The sequence below is a fragment of the Aphis gossypii genome, chromosome 2 (genome assembly GCF_020184175.1).
Source record: "Aphis gossypii isolate Hap1 chromosome 2, ASM2018417v2, whole genome shotgun sequence".
NCBI lineage: Eukaryota > Metazoa > Arthropoda > Insecta > Hemiptera > Aphididae > Aphis > Aphis gossypii.
The window spans coordinates 3,467,922-3,491,650 of NC_065531.1; the positions used below are offsets into that span (position 1 = coordinate 3,467,922).

At 25.9% G+C, this 23,729-nt stretch overlaps 2 protein-coding genes and 1 long non-coding RNA gene across 7 annotated transcripts; 2 read left to right on the forward strand and 1 right to left on the reverse strand.

Moving 5' to 3' along the window:
* Positions 1-7: 7 nt before the first annotated feature.
* Positions 8-12,879, forward strand: LOC114123697 (neuropathy target esterase sws). 5 transcript variants are annotated; one of them, XM_027986760.2, is made up of 23 exons: positions 8-681; positions 1,476-1,551; positions 1,628-1,725; positions 1,983-2,096; positions 2,233-2,330; positions 2,461-2,701; positions 2,989-3,198; positions 4,338-4,410; positions 4,500-4,696; positions 5,014-5,222; positions 6,284-6,415; positions 6,750-6,873; positions 7,179-7,335; positions 7,513-7,892; positions 8,050-8,232; positions 9,685-9,840; positions 9,912-10,031; positions 10,158-10,344; positions 11,077-11,193; positions 11,465-11,581; positions 11,953-12,164; positions 12,264-12,353; positions 12,759-12,879. In XM_027986760.2, the coding sequence occupies exons 1-23, from the start codon at positions 580-582 to the stop codon at positions 12,864-12,866; spliced, it is 3,501 nt and encodes a 1,166-aa protein (XP_027842561.2). In that variant the 5' UTR covers positions 8-579; the 3' UTR covers positions 12,867-12,879. The 5 variants fall into 5 exon arrangements, 4 of the variants coding, with proteins under 4 accessions (XP_027842561.2, XP_027842562.2, XP_027842563.2 ...); XM_027986761.2 differs by lacking the exon at positions 11,465-11,581; XM_027986762.2 differs by lacking the exon at positions 11,077-11,193.
* LOC126550435 (uncharacterized) lies at positions 8,718-18,213 on the reverse strand. Its single transcript, XR_007604519.1, has 3 exons — positions 17,829-18,213; positions 17,632-17,755; positions 8,718-8,929 (listed from the first exon to the last, which is right to left on the reverse strand). It is a non-coding gene; the product is annotated as an uncharacterized LOC126550435 (long non-coding RNA).
* Positions 18,214-18,364: 151 nt separating this feature from the next.
* On the forward strand, positions 18,365-23,206 carry LOC114123699 (eukaryotic translation initiation factor 4H-like). Its single transcript, XM_027986764.2, has 6 exons — positions 18,365-18,666; positions 19,512-19,617; positions 19,766-19,973; positions 20,638-20,709; positions 21,671-21,874; positions 22,915-23,206. The coding sequence occupies exons 1-6, from the start codon at positions 18,626-18,628 to the stop codon at positions 23,076-23,078; spliced, it is 795 nt and encodes a 264-aa protein (XP_027842565.1). The 5' UTR covers positions 18,365-18,625; the 3' UTR covers positions 23,079-23,206.
* Positions 23,207-23,729: the final 523 nt, after the last annotated feature.

Here is a 23,729-nt window from a genome sequence, read left to right on the forward strand (position 1 = left end):
CAGACGTCATTATCAGTTGGAAGGTACCCCCACTCACCATTCACCACGTCAGTACGTCACGTCGCTTGTTTTCGTATAAAGTAAACATATTTTATCTTGCCTACTCCCACTCCTACGCCTGGTCTTATCGTGAACAGATAAGAGATAAACAAAACACATGTTCAATATCATTGTTGTGTAATTTGGTCATCTAAATATAGTACTATATAGTAAATACAACTGAGAAATGATTAAAGAACTGTATAATAAACGTAAAAAGAATACAATAGTACAATACTACAATCACGCCATAGTGAACATAGTAGACCACCATGGTCTATGTCTATTGGCATTTGATTCTAAGGTCTATGAAAGTGTGAAGTATGAATCTTACAAGTTACGACAGTAGTCAATTCGTTATATTTACAATGTTCCCATGACTATATTGAATTTAGAATAACAAACAAGTTTGTTTATACACCTATGTTTCCTTTGAAACATAGTATTTGACTTGTGATTTGTTTATATTATGATATAATTAGTTTAGTGTTCATTGTATGTTTTGTAACCATTGTTGTCTGTCCTACAAACTTTTATGCAATGGGATTATTTGACTTCACTCATACCTTCCAGGATATTATCTATAATTCGACTTTTCGACAATGGATAACATCGACTTACCCATTCATGCTGCTAACAGAAGTAAGTATCATATACAACATACTCTATTTTTCATCATCCTTTATACATCTATTCTCTAAATTATTTAAAATTCTTAAACATTAACTTAATAAATTATAATTGCCCCTCCCTTGTCAAATCATAATGGAATACATTTTCATATGATTATTTTAATTATTGTACAAGTCAATAATGCGATTCAAAACAATTGTCTAGAATTACATGATGTGTCACATTTTATGATTTTAAATTATGAGTATTATATCTATTTAAAAAAAAAAAATACTTTACTCTTTGTTTGCTATAAATCAACTATAATTTAACATAATGGGTAAACATTTAAATTTTAAAAAATAATGTTAGTAAACAATTAAAACTTAATTAGACTTGTAATTTTAAACAATACTAATTGAATAGATATTATTTAATGTATCAATCATTTAAATTTAAAAGAGACTACTTGACCATTTTTAGTCATATAAATCTACTTATTAGTCAACTGAATATGTCAAGTATTCAGAAATCTAATATATATATAAAGTTTTTTAACAAAAAATAAAAATATATAACAATTCATATTGAAGTAAGAATACAAGCGCACTTGTTTAAAATATAAAATAAAAACCAGGCTATGCCCTATAAACAGTCAATAAATACCTATATTATTAGGTACATTTATTTTTCCTTTAATTTAAAGTTATACCTTTAAGAGTAGTTATTTATCTATAACTAAATGCTAATTCAGATTTAACATATGAATGTATAAATTTACCTATATATTTAATTATTTTGTTTTATTATTTATTTTTTTTAAGAAAATGTTGATAATTATTGGATGCATAATAGTATCAATATTATTAAGATTCGCCTTCTACAAATGGAAATCAAAATGTAAGTTATTTACTAAAGAAAAAAAAACTAATTATTTAATCAATAACAATGTTTACACGTATACAATTATTTTTAGTTCTTGTGATTCGAGGAAGTAACATTTCTTCTGTCCCAAAAACAAGGTTTCGAAAACGTGATAGAGTTTTATTCTATGGTAGAAAAATGTTAAGAAAGGTATATAATATATAACATATTAATTATTATGATTGAAGTAAATTTAATTCATGAAACAATAAGAATTTAAATTGTTACAATTTGTGGTTTAAATAATTTCTACAATACAATTTAAATATACATAATACATATTTACTATAAAAAGTACTTCTGCTTAAAGTGTGTTTTTACAATTTGTATTAATAATACTTAAATTGTATTTGTTGAACAATAATTTAGCATGTTTATTTGGTAATAAATGTATTATTATTTTTAAGGTAAAAAGTATATCTGGACAAGTACATGGCCAAGGAAAAAAAAGAAAATTAGTAATCAAATTTGCTAGGCGCTTACTACAAATGAGAAAAGAAACATTACCTCAGAGATTAAATGTATGTTTTTTATTTTTAATTTGATTTAAAATTGTGGTGTATTAGTTAGTATAGATTTAAAAAACCAAAAATCTTTAATTATATTTTTCAAGATTATTTATTTTAATGTACTATTTCAAATTGTTTTTTATAATAGGTATTGGAACCACCTGCTGAGTATTTAGAGGAGGAATTAATAACCAAAGATGGACAAAATGTTCCTCCTGATGCTTTTTATATGCTACAAAGTATTCGGTAAGTAAAGATTTTTTTTTTTATTTAGTATGAACAAATCACGATTCTATTGAGATATTTTATAGTTTTTATTGTTGATAAATATGTATTGTACTTATTTAATTAAATACTTATTATTTTAATATTATAGAGTTTTTGGCCACTTTGAAAAACCTGTATTTTTAAGACTTTGCCGTCATACTGAAATTTTAAATGTACATGCTGGATCGCATTTGTTTAAAGTTGGTGATCCTGATGAAAATGTATTCATTGTCCAAAGTGGACTTATTAGTGTAAATATCACTTCAATTGATGGTAGTATTATACCTCTGAAATTAGTAAAAACTGGAGATTGTGTCACATCATTATTAAGTTTTACTGATGTTCTCACTGTAAGTAATATTGTTCAATATATGGTCTCCTAAGAGAACAGACCCAAGTTTTGACTTAAACTTATCAATATTATTCTTTCCCCTACTGTGACTTAACTTGCTGTTACCAGTATTACCTTATAGTTTACTGTTCACTGGATGTTTACTTGGTATCAGTGAGCGAAGACCTCATATGAGGTCCAGAAGAATTTGTTAAACTAACACCATGCACTAAATGGGTCCGTTCCCCTATGAGACAAAGTATTATATTTTATTTGTTTAATTTTATGAATAAATTTGTAACTTAGGGTCATAAAAAAAATTATAAAACTGTTAGTGCTCAAGCACTTGAAGATAGTATAATAGTAAGATTACCAGTTGCTGCATTTCAAGAAATCTTTGATGATTATCCAGATTCATTAGTTCAAATAATTCAAGTTGTTATGGTTCGTTTACAGAGAGTTACATTTACAGCCCTTCATCAGTATTTGGGACTATCTACTGAGTTAGTACAAAATGTAAGAATAGTATATGGTTAAATTATATCAACTTTAATTTAGTTTTGGATTTTAAGCGAATAGATGAACATATTAGTTTTTATTGTTGAATTTTAATAATAATGAGTATTATTTTCAAATTATATCTAGTATAAGTATTTTAGTAAATGTGCCAGGGTTGAAATTTCCAATACTTTTCTAAATAATTATGGTAAAATAAAAATAAATATATAACACACATTTTAAAAATCACAAATATTAACAAAATGTTTTATAGTAAAATTCATAAAATGTTCAATTTAAATTAAAATAAAATAAAATTTTAAATATTTAATTGTTACTTATATTTTTGTACAACAAAATTAAAATTTTATGTGAACCATTTTTCTATTGATATTTGTAAAATTAATTTTAAAAAACAATTAACTATCCAAAAACAAAAACAAAAGAGAACAATTTCCCCTATAGTTAATTGACTTGTAATTCAAAACTCATAAATTGTGGTAACTTGAAAATTGAATATCATTGTATGGTATGATATAAAACAATATTCAATTTTTTTTTTTTTTTTGATAAAATTGATTCAACATACTTGATAAGTTATAACTAATGAAAAAATAATAAATCACATTTAGTAATAAAATATCCTTGAAAATAGGTACTCACGTACAGTTTGTGCTCAGAATCATTTTTATTATATGTTATCTACAATTTATAATTAAATTCAAAATTAAAAGGATGTGAAGTCTGAATGTGTTGTCTTAAAAATATTTAGATTAACATTTATGTGAATCCATGTCGTTAGTTAATAGTTTTTAATTTACTCATTTTCTCAAGTACATTTAAAATCTATTATATAACAGCAAGATTTGCACGCGTTGAAAAAAAAATATAATAATATAATATTAAAGAAATTTTCAGTTTTGTCAATATTTAATACTAAACTATTATTAAGTTAAGAGTGCTAACAAATGATTTAACTGTTTAGATCTTTATCACTATCTTCTTCAAAAAGTTATCTAAAATTTCTTTGAAATTAAAAATAAGTTAAAATGTTTGTAAAATTATGTTACAAAGTATTTTTTTTATAGTTAATTAATTGTATTAGTAATTATAGTGTATAATAAGAATAACAAATAAATAAATAAATAATGTTTTAGGGTTTAGAAGAAAGAAAAATGAGTCCTTTCATTTCAGAAACTAAAAATGAATCTTCTATGTTTTTACAACAAGGTATGTTTTAAATAAGTAATATTAGGTACAGATAAAATTGTATATACCTATATTTTGCAAAAATGTATATATTATTTTAATTTATTTAGAAACTTCTATAAAGAATAAAAAGTTGGAACCACCTTTAAATCATCAAAAAACTGATCAAAAAGATTGGTATCTCAAAATTGCAATGCAAGTTTTTGTTAAAAAACTTCAACTAGATAATGAAGATTTATTGTTGGGAAAAGTAGAAGTTCGTAAAATTCCTACCAATACATATGTAATGCAAGAAGATTCTCATAAGGTATGATTTTTGTTGGTAATTTATCTATAAATTATATATGATTTTTATCCATTAAAAAAAAATGTATATAGTGGAAATAATACATATATTAATTAAAACATTATATATCAATAGCAACAAAAATATTTCAATATTTATAATTTTGAATCTTTTGAAAATAAGTAATATAAGTTTACAAAAAAAAAAAACCCAATATTTTGCAAACATTAAAATTAATTCTATTTTCTATTTAACTCGTATAGTGTTCCTTATTTTTAATTATAACTTAAGAATATCTTTTTACTTAAGTATTTTATAGTATAAATAATAATTTTCAGGATGCTGCATTAGTTTTATTGTTAAATGGATCAATGATAGTATCTCAAAAAATGGACCCAGAAGGGTTAACTGAAGCTCATATGTATTCAGTTAATCCTGGCGATATCGTCGGTGGATTAGCTGTGTTAACTGGAGAACCTGGATTTCTGACGTTTAGAGCTGATCGTCCCAGTGTTATTTCAATATTATCAAGAAATACTGTTTATGAGTAAGTAATATTGATTATTATTTCATGAATAATTGAGTTTAAGTTGTGTTGATACCTGGGAGGTTGATAATTGGTATTCCTTTGTTACAAATTTTAAATATATTTTAGGTTGGTGGTTTTTAGAAAAATATATTATTGATGGTACGTTATGACTTATAAATGTTATAATCTAGCTCTTTGTACTATTAAACTTAAAATAAAAAATATAACAATTATAAATTTATAATAACGAAGGTTCAGGATTTGTTACATTAAAAGTCCTTAAAACTACCAAAATAAAGTAATTGACTCAATTTTTTTTTTATTTGAAAATTAATCCTATAAAAATATTATAAAATTTTAAGTTATTGAAAATTTATTATAATTGATGATTTAATAAGACATTATACCTGCATTGTTGTATCCATCTCATTAACTCTAGAAGATCAAATGTATGTTCAATGATTAGTGAAACTTAAGTTTATTATATATTTATATAATTACATGTGTTCTCTTATTGATTATTTATTTGATATTTTAATTTTGAGTGTATAATGACCAGTATAAGTTATAAAAATATTTAAATTTAAAAATAGTTGTAATTTGCTGTATACTTAAAATATTGTAAAAAAACTTACAAAATAACAAAGTTGATCTTAATTGATAAAGAGACACTTGTAAGGTTTTACAAGAATTCAGTATTTCTAATTTATTCTCTGAAATATTTTTCAAGTATTACCCAAACATAATATTTACCGTTAATTTAATATTTATGAAAGTTATTAATTGCCAATAATTTAATAATATGCTAACATACTCTCTAGTATACGTTTTTTTCTAAATGTGGCAAAATATGCTGTCAAATTTTGTATCTAATTTTGCCATTTCACAAAACCAATTAATTGTTTAATTTATATCTACTACAGACAGAAAAACATGTAAATATAAAAAGTTCTGCATCCTAGTTATAACATATTCATCACTATTGTTACAATATAAGTTAATTCTAAAGTAGTTTATTGAAAAATTTGTTATATCAATTATTATCTACAAATAATAAATTATTAATATTTTTTGAACAGAATAATGAGAGTAAAACCACAAATTGTTTTGCCTATAGCAAATACAGTGGTTGCACGGTTATCATCATTTGTTCGCCAAGTTGATTTTGCATTGGATTGGTTATTTATTGAAAGTGGACGTGCAGTTTATAGGTAAGTTAAATCATTATTTCATTACTTTTTATAAAAATAGATAACATAGATTTTTTTTAGTACCTATATTACTACTTGAATAGTTTTTGTATTAAATTTAGCTGTTTTTTAAATAATGAATATTTTGTATATTACACATTGCAAAACATTATATAGCTACAGGTTTGTTATAAAGCTTAACTCTCATAGTTAATTTAAATATAATTCATTGTTATAGTATTTTCTATTGTATCATATATTTAATTTATATGGTAAGAAAACCAGTCATTAAATTAATGATGAAATTAATAACTAGTATGAAATTATATTTAATGTATATATTTATTTATGACAGACAAGGCGAAGAATCAGATAGTACATTTATCGTATTGAGTGGCCGGTTGCGTTCTGTTATAACACATGAAAATGGCAAAAAAGAGTTGGTTGCTGAATATGGAAAAGGAGATCTAGTAGGAATTGTGAGTTTTTAAATAGAAAATGTTTGTTTGATATTGATCGTAAATTCATAACAAAATAAACTAGAATGCAATTTGTGTACCCTTTATAGCAAATAAAATAGAAATTTTTTCATAATAATCATTTTTAAGATGTTTAAACTACATTTGAAATAAACCTTTCATATTTTTTATCCTAAAATGATAGAATTTGTGTTCATTACAATTACAAAATAAAGAAAAAATTATTTTGTTTTGTTTTTATAAATTTTTTTATTATTATTAACTATATTTACCTGGCTTTTTTATTTATGATTATATATATTTAGGTAGAAGTCATTACTCAAACACCTAGAGGAACAACAGTTATGGCAGTTAGAGATTCAGAGCTAGCCAAATTACCAGAAGGATTATTTAATGCAATTAAAAAACGTTTTCCTGGAGTTGTTTCTACTCTTATTAATCTATTGGGACATCGAATTTTAGGTAATTTAAAAAAATATATACATTTTTATTTTTTAATCCTATGTAATATTATTAATTACCATAATATGTCTTTTTATTGGTAAACACTAAGTCATTACGTAAACCAATAATTTATTTTGTATTTAAAAATAAGTTTGTCCTTAATTTTTTGTTATCATTTAAATTATTAAATTTCAGGCACTTGGCAGAAACCTACAATTAGTAAAACATTAGATACAAGACCAACACAGAGTAATTTTTCAACTATTGCTATTGTGCCTATATCAGATGATGTGCCACTTACAAGTTTTACATATGAACTTTACCACTCATTGTGTTCTATTCGATCAACTTTACGGTTAACTTCTGAATATGTTAGAAGTATATTAGGGAAATCAATAATGGATTTGAATAATGAGTACCGCTTAACAACCTGGCTAGCTCAGCAAGAAGACCAATATAAGATTGCACTTTATCAATGTGATTATTCATTTTCTTCCTGGACTCAGCGCTGCATTCGACAAGCAGATTGTATATTGCTTGTTACACTAGGAAATAAACAACCTACATTAGGAAAAGTAAGTTTATATGTTAAACTTTTTTTAGATTTCACAATGATTATAATTTTAAAAGTTAGGTTAGTATTAACTGTTAATAAATCTTACTCTTTTATTATTATAAATATTTTTAAATTGTATCTATAAGTTTTACCAATTACTACTTTATTGTTATTAGTATGAAAAAGATATTGAACGGCTAGCACTGCGTACCCATAAAGAACTAATTTTAATACACAGAGAAGATTCAGATTTACCATCTAATACAGTTGAATGGCTGAATATAAGATCGTGGGTGTCTTCTCACCACCATGTACAGTGTCCTAAACGTATATTTTCTAAACGTTCTATTTCAGTAATTGTAAGTATTTTGTTATCAATAAATAATAATTTAGTTAACACATTTTTAAAGTTCTTTGCATTTCAATAATTTTTATTGGTTTATAATTTATATTATTATTATTTGATTACCTATAAAAATATAAAACTATATTAAATACTGAATAGCAATGTTGAGGTAAACATAGTGGAACAGGCCTTATTTTGGCTGCAGCTTCCTAACCTAAGATAAATAGGTAGATTATACCAAAAGTCCAAAATTTCAGTAACTTAACAGATATCAGATAAAGGCATAAAAGAAATCTATTATAAAATTAATTATTATATTGTATATTCTAATACTAAATACAAAATCAAATTATAAATAGTTATTAATCTAAAAAAAATCATCCCCTCATTGCCATCATGTATGAGACAGTCTGGCATAAAAACTCTACATTACATGATTTATCTTCTTATATTATAAAACATAGATAATAAAGTATTAATCTTTAAGTCAGCAAAATAAACTTTATACTAGGGTTTAGTACATAAGATACTAAGTATTTATTAATATACTAAACAAATAATAACATATTTTTTTACTTAATAACATTTTATAAAATATTAAAATTAATAATATGGTCTATAATATAGTAGCAGATCTTTGTATCATGCTTAATTTCCTCTTTGTCATTCTGTCATCCCTCATGTGTTGTCTTCATTTAATGCATAATAAACTAAAAATTAAATTCAGTAATTTTAGTTCTGTGTTGTTAGTTTAAATAATAGAATGAATTGACCCTACTATCATACTTAAAAATAAGAACATTATCTGTATTCTCTTGTTGAATTTTATAATGCTTAAATTGTTAAGCAAGTTATGAGTGTATAAAATATTAAAGTTTAGAAATTCTCTTAACTCACTTAAAAATTAAAATATTGTAATAAGTAATAACTAATGATAGAACACAGATAATGTTCTTAACTTATTTGATAGTAGGGTCAAATCATTCTAATATTAAATTTAACCACAAGATATTTGAATTGCTGAATGAAAATTTGCTATATTGTCCATGACGTGTAAAACAGAAATAGTATATGTATTATGTATGTGTAATTTCCTCTATTTTGAAAATAGATTACATTTTTTACATAAAGTTAAAATATATAGTTATTATTTAATTTTAAATTCCAAACAGAACTGATAATCTTATTTCTCTGATTTGGTGTAATGAATTTATTGACTTTACAATATGTTTGTTTTTTTTTTTTTTTGTCTATCTGTCAATTGAATCTAGTAACTAGTTGGTACTATAGAAGGTATTAAGTAAAAAGAAAAAATTGAGGAAAACATGAATTTTAATGCATATTTAGTTTTTATGGTATAATTATATTAAGTTAAATTAATAATTAATACATTTTAAACCTACAAATCATGCTTTTTATAAAATATAAATTAATAAATAATATAGCACATATTTATACAATATAGAGTGAGCAATATGAAAAAATATTACAAACAGAAGTCAACATACATTCAGATTATTCTCGTTTAGCCAGATGGTTAACAGGAACTTCTGTGGGTCTGGTATTAGGTGGTGGTGGAGCGAGGGGCGCTGCTCACATAGGGATGATAAAAGCTATTCAAGTATGTAATTATTTTTCTATTTAAGATTTTATTGTATAATAAATATTATATTTATATTGTTGGTTAATCAGGAAGCTGGAATTCCTATAGACATGGTTGGTGGTGTGAGTATTGGTGCTTTTATGGGAGCTGTATGGTGTAGTGAAAGAGATATTATTGGAATGACACGCAAAGCTAGCTCTTGGGCTGAGGTATAAGATAAAATATTTTTATTTATGTTATAATTATATTTAGAATAACATTATATACATATAACTATTATTTTTTGAATAAATTATTAAAAAATTAAAGTAATAACAATAATAATTATTTTTTAGTCAATGACAAATCGATGGAGGCAAGTATTAGACTTGACTTGGCCATCTACTTCTATGTTAACTGGTCAATATTTTAATCATACATTGATTTCTGCTCTCGGAGAAACACAAATTGAAGATTTGTGGTTGCCATATTTCACAATTACTACAGATATATCAGCTAGTAAAATGCGAATTCATACACACGGTAAAATTAATTCTTTATTAAAACATTTTAAACATTTTATTATACTTATGAGATAAAAATGATAAATATTTATTGATAATAATTATCAATGATCGTTGATGATCGTTGTGTATAATGTGTGTTAAACATAATTATTAAAGATTATTCAAACACAATTAAATATTATTTCCTGGACTTAAAATACTCTTATGCATTTTTTAAATGTTTTTTTAATACATTATACCTATATCTTTATGTTTTTTTTTTTTTTTGTAATGCCAGTTTGTAATTTAATCTGTCTCATACATCAAAATTCAATTACTTAATCACATTTTAAAACTATAGATATTTAATTAATACACATTTACATTTTAATGGTGATACTTATGATAGTAATTACGGATTAGGTCACACACACTTATAATCAATTATTATTGACATACATTATGTATAGGTACACTCAATACTGAATGTAAATAAACTAATAAACTAATTATTTTCAAGGGAATTTAAACTTTGAATAATAAATATTAATTTATTTTTTAAAATAGTAAAATATTACAGTTTAAAAAAAACATTAATTATTTTAAATATAGATTAACGAATGAAAATGTTTATCGCACATACATATTTACAATGACTCCATATTTTATTATTCTTGGGTTATGATCAAGTCATTTTTGTATTAAAAAACAAATTTTTTTAGAAATTTAGATTATAATTCTAATTTTTATAAGCGATTTTATATTCTAGGATCTTTGTGGCGTTATGTTCGATCATCAATGTCTCTATCCGGTTACATGCCACCTTTATGCGATCCAATTGATGGACACTTATTATTAGATGGTGGATACATAAATAATTTACCAGGTATATTAATCACAAGTTTTACATAAAAAGATTATTTAAATTAAATATTTATTTATAGTTAATTTAAACAATATAAATGGTGTAACACCTACGTTATATTTTTTAGTACTCAAATATATGTTATGAAGGATGAAATAAAAATATTTAAAGCATACTAAATTCCTACCAAAATTCCTAATATATAGTAATTACTAGTTTGATATTGGAGTAATGTATGTGCGATAAACATTTTTCTTAATCAGGATGGCCTTAATTAGTGTATGGTAAATAGGTTGTGTTTGGAGGTACGTGAGAGCAAGTATGTCAATTGCTGGTTTATTTCCTCCCATGTGTAATCCTGATGATGGACATTTACTTGCTGATGGCTGCTATGTAAACAATGTACCAGGTGAGTATTTGATAATATAATGTAAAGTATCAGTTATGTTGATTGATATTTTTAAAGATAATTGAATTGATGTATTTTGAAAAAAAGGTATAATAAACATCCCCACTCCTTACCGATACTTCAGACATTGTATATTATTCAATTGCACCAATGTGTTATTGAAGTATTAGTTTAATAAATTGCACATACACTCTCCAATAATCAAAGTAATATCTAATAATTTAGTACTATTATTATTTTTTTAAATTTTTTTAAATACATTTAAACTAGCAATTTAAGTAAAATGTTATTTAATTAAAAACTTATTGGAATCGTATTAGTCTAAAAGTTAAATGATAATTATCACTGATTAAACTGTTTTTACAATTTAGCCGATATTATGCGTAATCTTGGAGCAAAACATGTTCTTGCTATTGATGTTGGATCTCAAGATGATATGGATTTTACCAACTATGGAGATAGTTTGTCTGGATTTTGGTTATTGTGGAAAAGATTTAATCCTTTTACTGCATCAGTTAAGGTTCCAAATCTCGAAGATATCCAATCCCGACTTGCATATGTCTCTTGTGTTCGTCAACTTGAAGTAAAATTGTTATTTTTGATCTTTATGAATGTTTTTTTTTGATTATTAATACTTGTATTATTAATTTTTTTTTTTTTTTTTGTTATCGTTTCAATAAAGGTGGTAAAAACAAGTGATTATTGTCAATATATAAGGCCTCCGATTGATAAATATAAAACACTTCAATTCAAAAGTTTTGAAGAAATAAAAGTAATATTTATGTTAAAAATCATATAACAATTATAATGGCAGAAAGTTCAAATGATTTAACCCACAAAATATAATTTTCAGTAGTAATTAAAATGTTCATAGTTTCTTTAAAAATGATTTATGGGTTATTTGACTTGGGAAAAATGTGTATATATAATATTTTTTACCATTGTCAATTAAAATTACTATTTTGTTGATAGTTTGAATTACATAATTTGGCCTTTCTACCATACATTAGTAGAATCATCAATTAATATAATGATTTAAGTCATTAATCTTTAGTCATTTTAAGTCATTAACTATTTATCTTTGAATTGTTATAGTTTGGTATACATCTGTAATAATTCTAACAAGTTAATGAATAAAATGATTCACATTGTTCACATTGTTTTGTTTATTTTCTAGGAAGTAGGTTATCAACACGGTAAGACATATTTTGCTGGCTTAAAGTTAGCTGGAAAAATTCCATTTGGAAAACAAGAATCTATGATGTCACACATTAAACCTGACTAACGCCTGTATCTAGGTATTATTCTAACAATTTATTCTAGTTACCAATTAGTTGAAAGTAATTATGATTTTATCATCAATTTATGTCTATTTGTATAATGTTAATGTACGTTATATAATTAATGAATCATAAACATTTTTGTTTTCAGAAAATCAACAACAAAAAAAAGTATAAAAAATTATAAGTGATAAACTATTGTGATACAAAAATTAACCTTATTTTACCACCTATACTTACAATGTTATATGTAATTTAGATATTAATATTGTATATAATTTAGATGTTATTATTGTATATAACTATTTCATATTATCTGTGTAAGTTTTGTATGTCAATGAAACTTAAAAAAAAAAAGTTTTAATTTATCAATATAGGGTATCTTATATTTTTATTTTTATTAATTCAGATTTTAAGCTTTTATAGTTTTATTGTTAATAATACTTTGTATTTGTGGTTTTTATACATTTTTATAAACTGTAATAATTATTAGATTTATATAAAGCTTTATTTTGATAATAGCACTAAAATCAAAAGTTGTAAAAAAGAAAAATATTTTATAACTTCAAATTTTAATAAATACATTTATTTTAAATGTTTATAAATTATGGAATTTAATAATATTCATTTGGCGTACTTGTTGTTTTCATTTGTGCACTTATTTCTTCAGTAAATGTATATGTTATTGGAAACATATTGCATACTATAGTTATACTGATGACTTCCAATTATATAAAAAATATATTTTCAATAACTTAAATTTACACATAAAATGGTTGTAATTACTAATTTATAACTACAAATGCGTTCTATACAGGCTGCTTTTTTTAATATTCAACAAATTTCATCTCATTGACCATTTAAAAATATTCTAAAAAGTGAATTTTCCATGTTATTCATTGTAAACAACTCCACATTAGAATTATTGATATTTCATAACTTTTTACACCATTGCTTACCTTAAAGAGGCATAGTCGAAACGATTTTGTTACCTGTGGGCTATAAGGACTAAAAGGATTGTTAAGCATAAATATATTTAAATGCACATTTTTTATTTATAAAATATGATATGATTATTGTATGTAGTTCCTTTCACATACATTCAATCTGAGTCCATTTTGAGCTCTCCTATCTTTTTTACAATATTTTTTATATTGTCACTGACCTATTTTCTATACGAGCTCAGACAAATTTGGATGGGGAGGTATCAGATCAGAGGTACCTGAACTACCAAATGATTTATTTTAGTTTTTATCAAGTCTTATTTTTAAAATACATGACTGAAAGATTTCATTCACTCATTTCACTCAACAAAGGATCTATCTACCACAATGGACCGCGAAAAGTTAATTGAACTAGTCAAAATACATATCGAGCCATATGATTTAACTGATTTAAGTAGTCTAAATTATAGTGATATTACATATGAAGAAATTACATCAAACATTCAAGCAGGTAAAATATATATAATATTATATATTAAACATATAGTCTTACAAAAAAAAGTTAAAGTTAATTTTAGTTTATTTTATGATTAATATTTATAATAATGTAATAATTAATACTAATTACTATTTTTTTATAATTAGTTATATAATCATTTTTTTTAATCGTAAAACATAATAAATACCTAACCAAGAATTTTTACATAGATATAAACTTAATAAACATGTAGTTATAAAATATATTATTAAAAGTTGACAAGTATTAAACATTATTTTACCATGGAATAGAACCACTTGGTGAACTAAAAAAAAATCAAAATTTTCTCTACAATACCAAACGCTTCTCGTGTGCATTTCCATCTTGCACTAAATTATTTGTTAAATTTGTAGGAGTTGAATACTCTTTGCTTTTTTGTATATAGATATTATTATAAACATAAGCTAACTTCCCGTCATATTTTTTTTTATAAAATTGTGATGTACATGTCATGTTGATAATATAATAACATCGGCATTTTCTGTCATTACTCATTAACCTGGCTCGGCATAGACGATAGTTGTAAACTTGTAAACTCTTTTTTCGTTACAATTCAGTTATTTTTACGTTTTTCCCTGACTCATAAATCCACCCCCTCCCCCACAAAATCTCGAAAATGAAAGTCCCGACGAAAAACGTCCCACCTTTCATAATATAGACTTGATTTTAGATGATTTTAGATGTTACCTTTTTTTTGTGTAATGATTAGCAGTCAAACACATACTGATACTCGTTTCGATATAAATTATTTAATAATAATAAATATAATAATAATCGATACAATGATAAAATGTTTTAATGAAATAATATACATAGGTAATAATTAATAATAGTCAATAATACATAAATATAAAATTATTTTAGTAATACAATTTACAAAATAATATTTTAATCCCACCTCTCTCTTATATTTTGACTTACGGCTGTTAAAAAATCTAACACTCCGATTTTGCCGATTTATGTATTTTGTATATAGCATGAATACGTTTTGTAGACGTGTTTCTACGGTTGAAGTCTGTCCTAATAAAATTCCCAGCCCTAGTTATTATGGTAGATAAAAAATGTATATGAACAAGCATTTTATACATATTAGGTACACACTAAAATACCAAGTACAAGTAGTACAATTATAGAACTATACGTCTATACAAGAAAACGTATTTCGGTAATTTTTTTAGGGACTTTTCCTAGTGTGGGACTTTTTTCCGTTTATCCGGGGGGGAGGGGGGGCTCTCCCACGATTTGCATTTAAATGTCCGAACGTTCGTTACAACAATTTTAGATTCTGAACGAAGTGATGAATGTATTGATTTTACAATGATGTATGTTTTTGATTTTGTGATTCACGACAAACTCTCACAAAAACAAAGCGGAAGAAAATTATATCACTGATATTACCTTCAAAGAGTTGTTCGAAAACATTTTGCAGTCGTACGCATCATCTACAACAGAGGTGTCGCCGACGAACTCGGAACTACAGTCGGTGGAAGTCGGAAGAAACCATACAATATACATTACATTTTAATATTCGCTGAGTGTAACGGTGACGGTCCAGACGGCCTGATGGCTGTTGAAGAAGTTGCCCCAACATTACGACATTCCACGATCGGTGATGGAAATAACGGACGAGTTAGTGGTCGATCGAGAAAAAGCGGATCAACCAACCGCCGTTAACGACGAGCCATCAGTGGAAGACCTTTTTTTTCTTAGTAAATCACTACCTACATGGGGACCGAACTGTTTTCACATTGCTTAACCACCATTCAGTATCGTTTATCAGTGGAAGACCTGCAGCATATAATATAATATGCGTAACCAGGGAGACAAATTTTGTCTAAATACCCATGGGTGGCATTTTAGCATTTATTTAGTTTTAATAGAGCGGCATTTATAATTTAGCCCAGGTCGGCAAAATAGCTTGCACCGGTCCTGTACTTAACGAATAAAAACGACGTGGAAGATTTATTGCCGGCGAAGGGTGCGGCGGAAACGGATATTGAGGTAGAAGACCAGGCGGTTGAGCTTGTTCGATTTCCCAGAAAAGAATCCAAAGATACGAATTAATTTTTAAATTCAATTTATTATATTATATTATAATTTAGTTTATTTATTTGTTATGTAAAGATTTTAACCGTAATTCCAACAAATGATCGTTTATCGTTTTGTTCTTATTATTATATAATATATAATAATATATTATATTTATATAAGAAATGCATAATGCACCTATAAATAGACGGACCTAATAAATTAGTATAGAATTTTATTTTATTAAAAAATAATTACAGTAATCAGATGGTTAGAATGTTAGATCATTATAATTGTTTAAAATATTTGTATGGTTAAAAAATTATCTAAGTATAAAGTATCTAAACTTATCATCGTAGGCTGTAGTTCCAGAAAAAATATGTATGTGGTCGGTATGCGGGCCGTGGGCGGTTGAGCCCTTAGTGCCGGTGGCTCAAGAACACGATAACGAATTTTACGAATTACACAGTTAAAATATAAATGCTATATGAAATGCCTAAATATTACTCCTTAAAACATATCACGCTCTAGTCCCCTTAAAATATGGTTATTTTGAAGTTTTGAACAACTAATATCGATTATTTAATTTTCTTTAAAATAGAAGTTTCAAATCCTGGCACGGATCCAGTAATATTTTTTTGGGTGGGCCCGTAAATTTAACCACCAAAGATAATACAGTAAAACTATGATTGAATGTAGGATATTATATTATTTACTTACTCTCCAATGAGGCATGATTACTAAATAATAAAGATATAATATATAATAAATTTGATAAAATAAATTTTAAAACTTATAATACAAATTCTAAAATAACAACTTAAATGCCAATATTTAAAATTAAAATTATTGTTTTTGAAGATGTTAGGTGGGCCCCGGCCCACTTCCACGCCAGCTCAAATTACTATTAGAGTAAAATTCTTAATTCTACTTACTATAATTGTCTTTTAAATTATAGTTCTTCATATTTTGTATTATTTTCTTGGGTTAGTACTATATACTGAGTATATAGCCAGTCTACTACTTAGTATTATACTACTATATACCTAGGTAATAATAATAATAGTTCAATAAATCCGAGATTATTTTCATAATTTTCAATTATGCCTACTTTGAAAGATATATGATCGAAAATGACTCCTCCAAAGAATCATAATATCATATAATTATAAAATGCTTGAAGCTCATTTGCTTTTGCAATGATTTTTTCCTATTAAAGTTTATTTAAATTAATTAAAAATACATATTTCTAATACCTACATTGATGTAAGCGGTACATTTTTTCTCATTTCACTTTCGATCAAGACTAATATGACAAAATATACTTCCATTTTGAACTTATCTCTTTCACTAGTATGAACATCGTTTTCTCGTTTCTCGTCAGCTTGAAATTTACGTGGTTTTAATTTTTACGCATTATTCAACTTTTATTTTTCATTTTTAACGTTTTTTCTTACCTACTAAACTTAGACGTCATTCCTTCTAGGAGACCAAGAGCTCAGAGCCATAAAGAAGAGTTAAACTCATAGAAGAAGTGGCAACGTTAATATTTTGCTTTATTTATTAGCCAGTACATAGAGCGGTGGACAAAAACTTGTGTTCGCGCAATATGTCTCCATTCGAATGAATTGCGTATACTGTTAATTGCCAATTGGTATACTACTATATAGACCACCATTGTGATTTGTCCATTACTACTTCCGTAGTGACGCAATGCAGTCTGTAGAAGCTTAGGGCGCGTTTGGCGTAATTGGACGTTTATTGAAATGCGATCATTACCATTCAATAAAACACAGCTGATGTTGAACGACCCTCCTTTTTGAATGTCTCGTTATCTAGTCTTTACAACGTTATCACAAGTCACGAGTCCATTTGATTGTTTCATCCATGGAATAACGCGCTCGAACAACCGTCCGCTCCATGGTTAACCTCATGTTTCTCCGCTCGCACGATTATTATTATTATTATTATTATTGCGTTGGGGACCGTGTGCTATTGCTTTACTTGTAAGCGAGCACCACTCGCCACTACGAAAGTACGAATTCGCGTTCGTTACTTAACACAATAATTTTTTATTACTAGTGGTAGATTGCAACGAAAACTCGTACATTCCGCAGCCCTCTGGTGAGCTGTTTTTTTTGTTGTCTCCGAGACGTTCTACGACCATCAGATCACCGGCGCCCAAGTGTGTCAGTGTGTGTGACACCGCATTTGCTTGACATTTTCGTACCGTTCCAAACCGCACCGCGTGACCATGGCCGGCAGGAGTGCATTCAGTGACTTCGACAACAGCAGGTATGTGACAATCCTATTGCCTGACTTACAGACTCGACGTCCAATGTCCGCCCATTTATCATGTATTGCCGTCACTCGTGTAGTTCTCCCGTCGGAACGTAGCTTATCGATCCGAGTAGTCGCTAAACAGTTTCCGACGACCTATTCGGCGGTTGGTAGCGTTCGGCTGGTTTATCATTTTTATCTGGCTGGCTTCCGACCGTTGGTCGTACCTAAGCTTTACCGCTGACTGTTATGTAGGGTCCCTGCGGTTCACTTCCCTATGAGTTTAGATACTCAAGGATTTTGACAAACAATTTCCAACTAGGTATTTGATGATTTTTACCAATAACACTGATTTGGTTACATTAAATTCGAGATTAAATTGCTTCGATTCAAATAGTTTCTTGATTTTTTAAAAATACATTTTTTACGATAGTATAGAATTTGTCTACAACACATGCTTTTAGCAATGTATAGCTTACTGTGGAACAGGATAACAATAATATAATTGTAAATGTACCTATAGGTTATTGTTAAAACCTTATAACTTTTAAAAACGTTAATACATTTTTAACACCTATACAGTACTTCAGCAGGAAGTTGAGTGTAATTTAAAATAACAAATTTATTTTATTATTACCTGTATTTTATTGTAAATTTGAAATATGGCTAAAATAAGCCAGAGTTTAATTAAAGGTTATACATTAACATCAATTTTATGATATTGCTTACTTATTATCAACTAAGTACCTATGTATAAACTTTAATGTTACATATATATTAACTACAATCTATATTTTATTCTAGATATTGATTTTATATATATATATGTATTAATAATTTCTTTTTCTTTTTCTTTTAAGTTTCAACAAGCCATTACCCAGTAGTCCGCCATACGTGGCTTATCTGGGAAATCTACCACAAAGAATAACACAAGGAGATGTTGAAGACCTATTTCTTCAAAACCATGTATTGCTTTTCTTTATTAAGTATTTTAAGTTTTTAATAGTGGACAAGATGAGTATTTCTAAAAAAACCTCAACTAGTCAACTATCTTTAAATATGTAATAGAGTATTCATTTGTTATTGAATAATAATAAACTATTGTTCTGTTTAGTTGCAAATTAGAAGTGTTCGATTGGTTCATGACAAAGAGACTGATATATTCAAAGGTTTTGGCTATGTTGAATTTGTCACTCTAGAACAGCTGAAAGATGCTCTGCAAATGGAAGTGTTTATCGAAGGACAAAAAATCAAAATAGATGTTGCATCTGGAAAACGAAATGAAAGATCAGGATTTGATAGAGGTGGCCGAGGAGGCAGAGGTAATTATTTCAGCTTACATATATTAAATATTTCAAATAATCCTAAAGCATTTGTATTGAAACTTGTTTAACAGTTATTTATTTGGCATTTGAAAAAATAAAATAGATAAGATTTACTTTAAAATACCATTTTTTTTATTTTTATAAGACTTTATAATTTAATATTTGTACAAACTAATGCATTTGTTTGCACAAGAATAAAATATTGATTAAATATACCCTACCAACTTAACTGTTTTTTATTTTATACTTAAAATATTTATATATTGTAAACAAAAATAAGAATTCACTGCTTTAAACATTTTTTAATGTGTGTATTTGAGTCAAATATTTGTATTGAGAATAAAATAATTTGTTTTATATTTATATCATGTATGGCAATACTGCTGTATAAACTATATTTATTATGAAACAATATATTAATAAAATTTAAACAAAACTGGATCACATTAATTAGATTAACTTTATATTTTTCTAATTGATCATTATATTTTGATAATAACCATAATATAATCAATGAAGTATAGCAAATAATAAATTACTATGTACATGTGTATATGACAGAAAACTGATGATATTATTATGCCATCTATAACTTTTTTAGAAATAAATGTGTAACAGTTATAATACTGTGTATCTAATATTGATTTAAATTTAATTATAGGTGGTCCTCCAGGAAGTTTTAGCAATAACCCTGGAATGCGCAGTAGGTCTGATGATTTTACTCAAAATTCAGGTACATATATAAATTAGTTTTATTAAATTTTAATACTTTTTTTATATTGTTATGAGTTCATAATTTATTTAAAATGAGATAATTATCAATATTAAGTTAGGTACATATTACTACCGTGTAGGTTAATGCTATGATTATTACTCAATGCTGTTCACAAGCTGAATTTATTTGCTGAGGAAAATATATGAGACATTTGATTACAAAAAAAAAAAAAAAATCTAATAATTCTATGATTAATACTCATTGCTGTTCACAAGCTGAATTAATTTGCTGAGGAAATTGTATGAGAATTTGCTATTGTTAAATATAAAATTTTATGTTTCTATGATTAATACTCATAGCTGTTCACAAACTGAATATTTTTGCTGAGGAAATTGTATGAGAATTTGTTATTGTTAAGTATAAAATTTTATGTTTCTATGATTAATACTCATTGCTGTTCACAAACTGAATATTTTTGCTGAGGAAATTGTATGAGAATTTGTTATTGTTAAGTATAAAATTTTATGTTTCTATGATTAATACTCATAGCTGTTCACAAACTGAATATTTTTGCTGAGGAAATTGTATGAGAATTTGTTATTGTTAAGTATAAAATTTTATGTTTCTATGATTAATACTCATTGCTGTTCACAAACTGAAAATTTTTGCTGAGGAAATTTTATGAGAATTTGTTATTGTTAAATATAAAATGTTATATTTCTATGATTAATACTCATTGCTGTTCACAAACTGAATATATATGCTGAGGAAATCTTATGAGAAATGTATTTAAAAATATATTTATAATATAAAATATAGTAATTCTATGATTAATATTCAATGCTGTTCACAATCTGAATTTATTTGCTGAAATTAATTATGAGAATTGAATTGATAACAATAATATCTTTTTAAAGATAGTTTTTTGCAACAGTAATAGTTGCACCTTTGTTATAAAAAAATTAATGACTATTTGTAGGTTTTTCTGGTGGTAATTTCCGTAATCAAAACGGCGGTGGAATGGGCGGACGAGGTAGTTTCATGGATCAATCTGGAGGAGGTATGAACAGGTATCCAGACAGCGGTTCACGAGACTTTAATAGGCAAGGAAATGCTTCGCAATTTCCAGGAGGAAGTCGTAGTGAACGTAGACCAGATTTTGAAAGCTTACCACCACCACCAAGTAAGTACCAACTTATTAATTGTTTTATAGCAATTAAGTTCACAGTAATATTACATAAAATATAATCATAGATGTATATTAAAAACATTGATTAATCATAACTTATTTTTACTTGATATAAATAAAAGTTTTACATTACTAAATAAACTGTCCTAAGAAATAATTAAATTAATAAATTTTGGAATATTTACTTTTTTTTTATTTTATACGTACTATTTACTTTTATAAAAATTTTAAATTAAAAATATAAAAGTAGGCTATTGTTTGTATATTATTGGTTAAATGTTCCTAATTACATAAATTTGAGTAATATCAAACTATTTTGTTTACAGACATACTTATTTAACAAAAATAATATTTTAAATTAAGTTTTTTAGATTCTGAGTGAAGCGAGGAATGTATTGGTTTTACAATGATGTTTATTTCTTTTTTTTTTCTGTAAACACTTTCTTCTCCTAAACTTGTCAAAAGTATCAAGTGTAGCACCTTTTCTAAAAGGTTATGTTCTTGAGCTGGTACTTTAAAGAGGTCATTTTTCGATTTTTTCAATAGTTATTTAACACCACGGGAAAAACACCAAAAAATTATGAAAAAATGGAATTTCAACATCTAACGCTTTATTTATCACCATGGAAATGAATAACATTTAATTATTTAATGAAATAAAAAATATTTTTTCGTCCACTCAGAATGGTTTTTTATCGAATGCAATAATTGCATTCAAATTGTATATTGCAAAATTTCATTATCCTGTCCGAGGACCGAAAAGACGATATGGACGAATTTTCTTTGCTGCAATGCTGACCTACTTTTTTTTTATATTTATCAATGTGATAATAATAATTTGATTCAGAATATGAAACTAACAATACTACTTACCACTTTTACTATTAATAAAATGGTCATTAATTATATTATATAATATTTAATTTGCAAACAATTTATGTTTAAAATATAATATATATTACAAAAGTATTGGTGTTATATTATTATTTATTACCTTAGACACAAGTATATAACCAATGTAAATTTTATTTTAGATGATCCTGGCAGGCCTAAATTACAATTGAAACCAAGGACCATTAAAGAACCACTGAATCAATTGGCTGATTCTACTCAACATTCAAGTATATTTGGAGGAGCAAAACCCCGTGAGGAGAAATCACTTCCTGATGTTGTGAAGAAAACCTCACCATCACATTAATACAAATTTATTTATTTTGTGCCAGATAACATTCTAATGGACATTGCTTTACTGTTTACAAGAACTTGTGGTTTTTTTTTTACATTTTATCATTTTTATACATACCTATAGCAAACAATAAGTTTTTATGTGTATGTTGGCAATAAGTTTATTACCTTCACATAAATTGTTGTAATGTTCATAAGCAAAACTTTTATGCTCTTTGAGCATAATGTTCACTTAAGTATGTATTTATAAATATATGTACACTATATTAATGAGTACAATTATGCCCTTAACTGTACTAGTATAATTAATAGTTTTATTTTATTTTATTTATATTGTATGTGATTAGGTATTACATACTAATTAATTGTAGTTATTAAGTAGTTTTCATTTTTATTAATACATTAAGAAATTTGTATAAAAATATTAATAATAATTGCTTAATAATGATTTATCTTATGTCATCTATAATATTTTTTAAAATAAATACACAGTTTAATAATTTCCAATCATTAAAGAATCATGTTTGTAAACAATTGAGTTTTATAATTGAGTTATTATAATTTTGAAGAAAATGTTCTTTCTTCAAATAATATATGTTAAACATAACAATTTTTAGAAACTAGTGGCATACTTTTATTTTAAGTGTATAGTCTATCAGTCTGA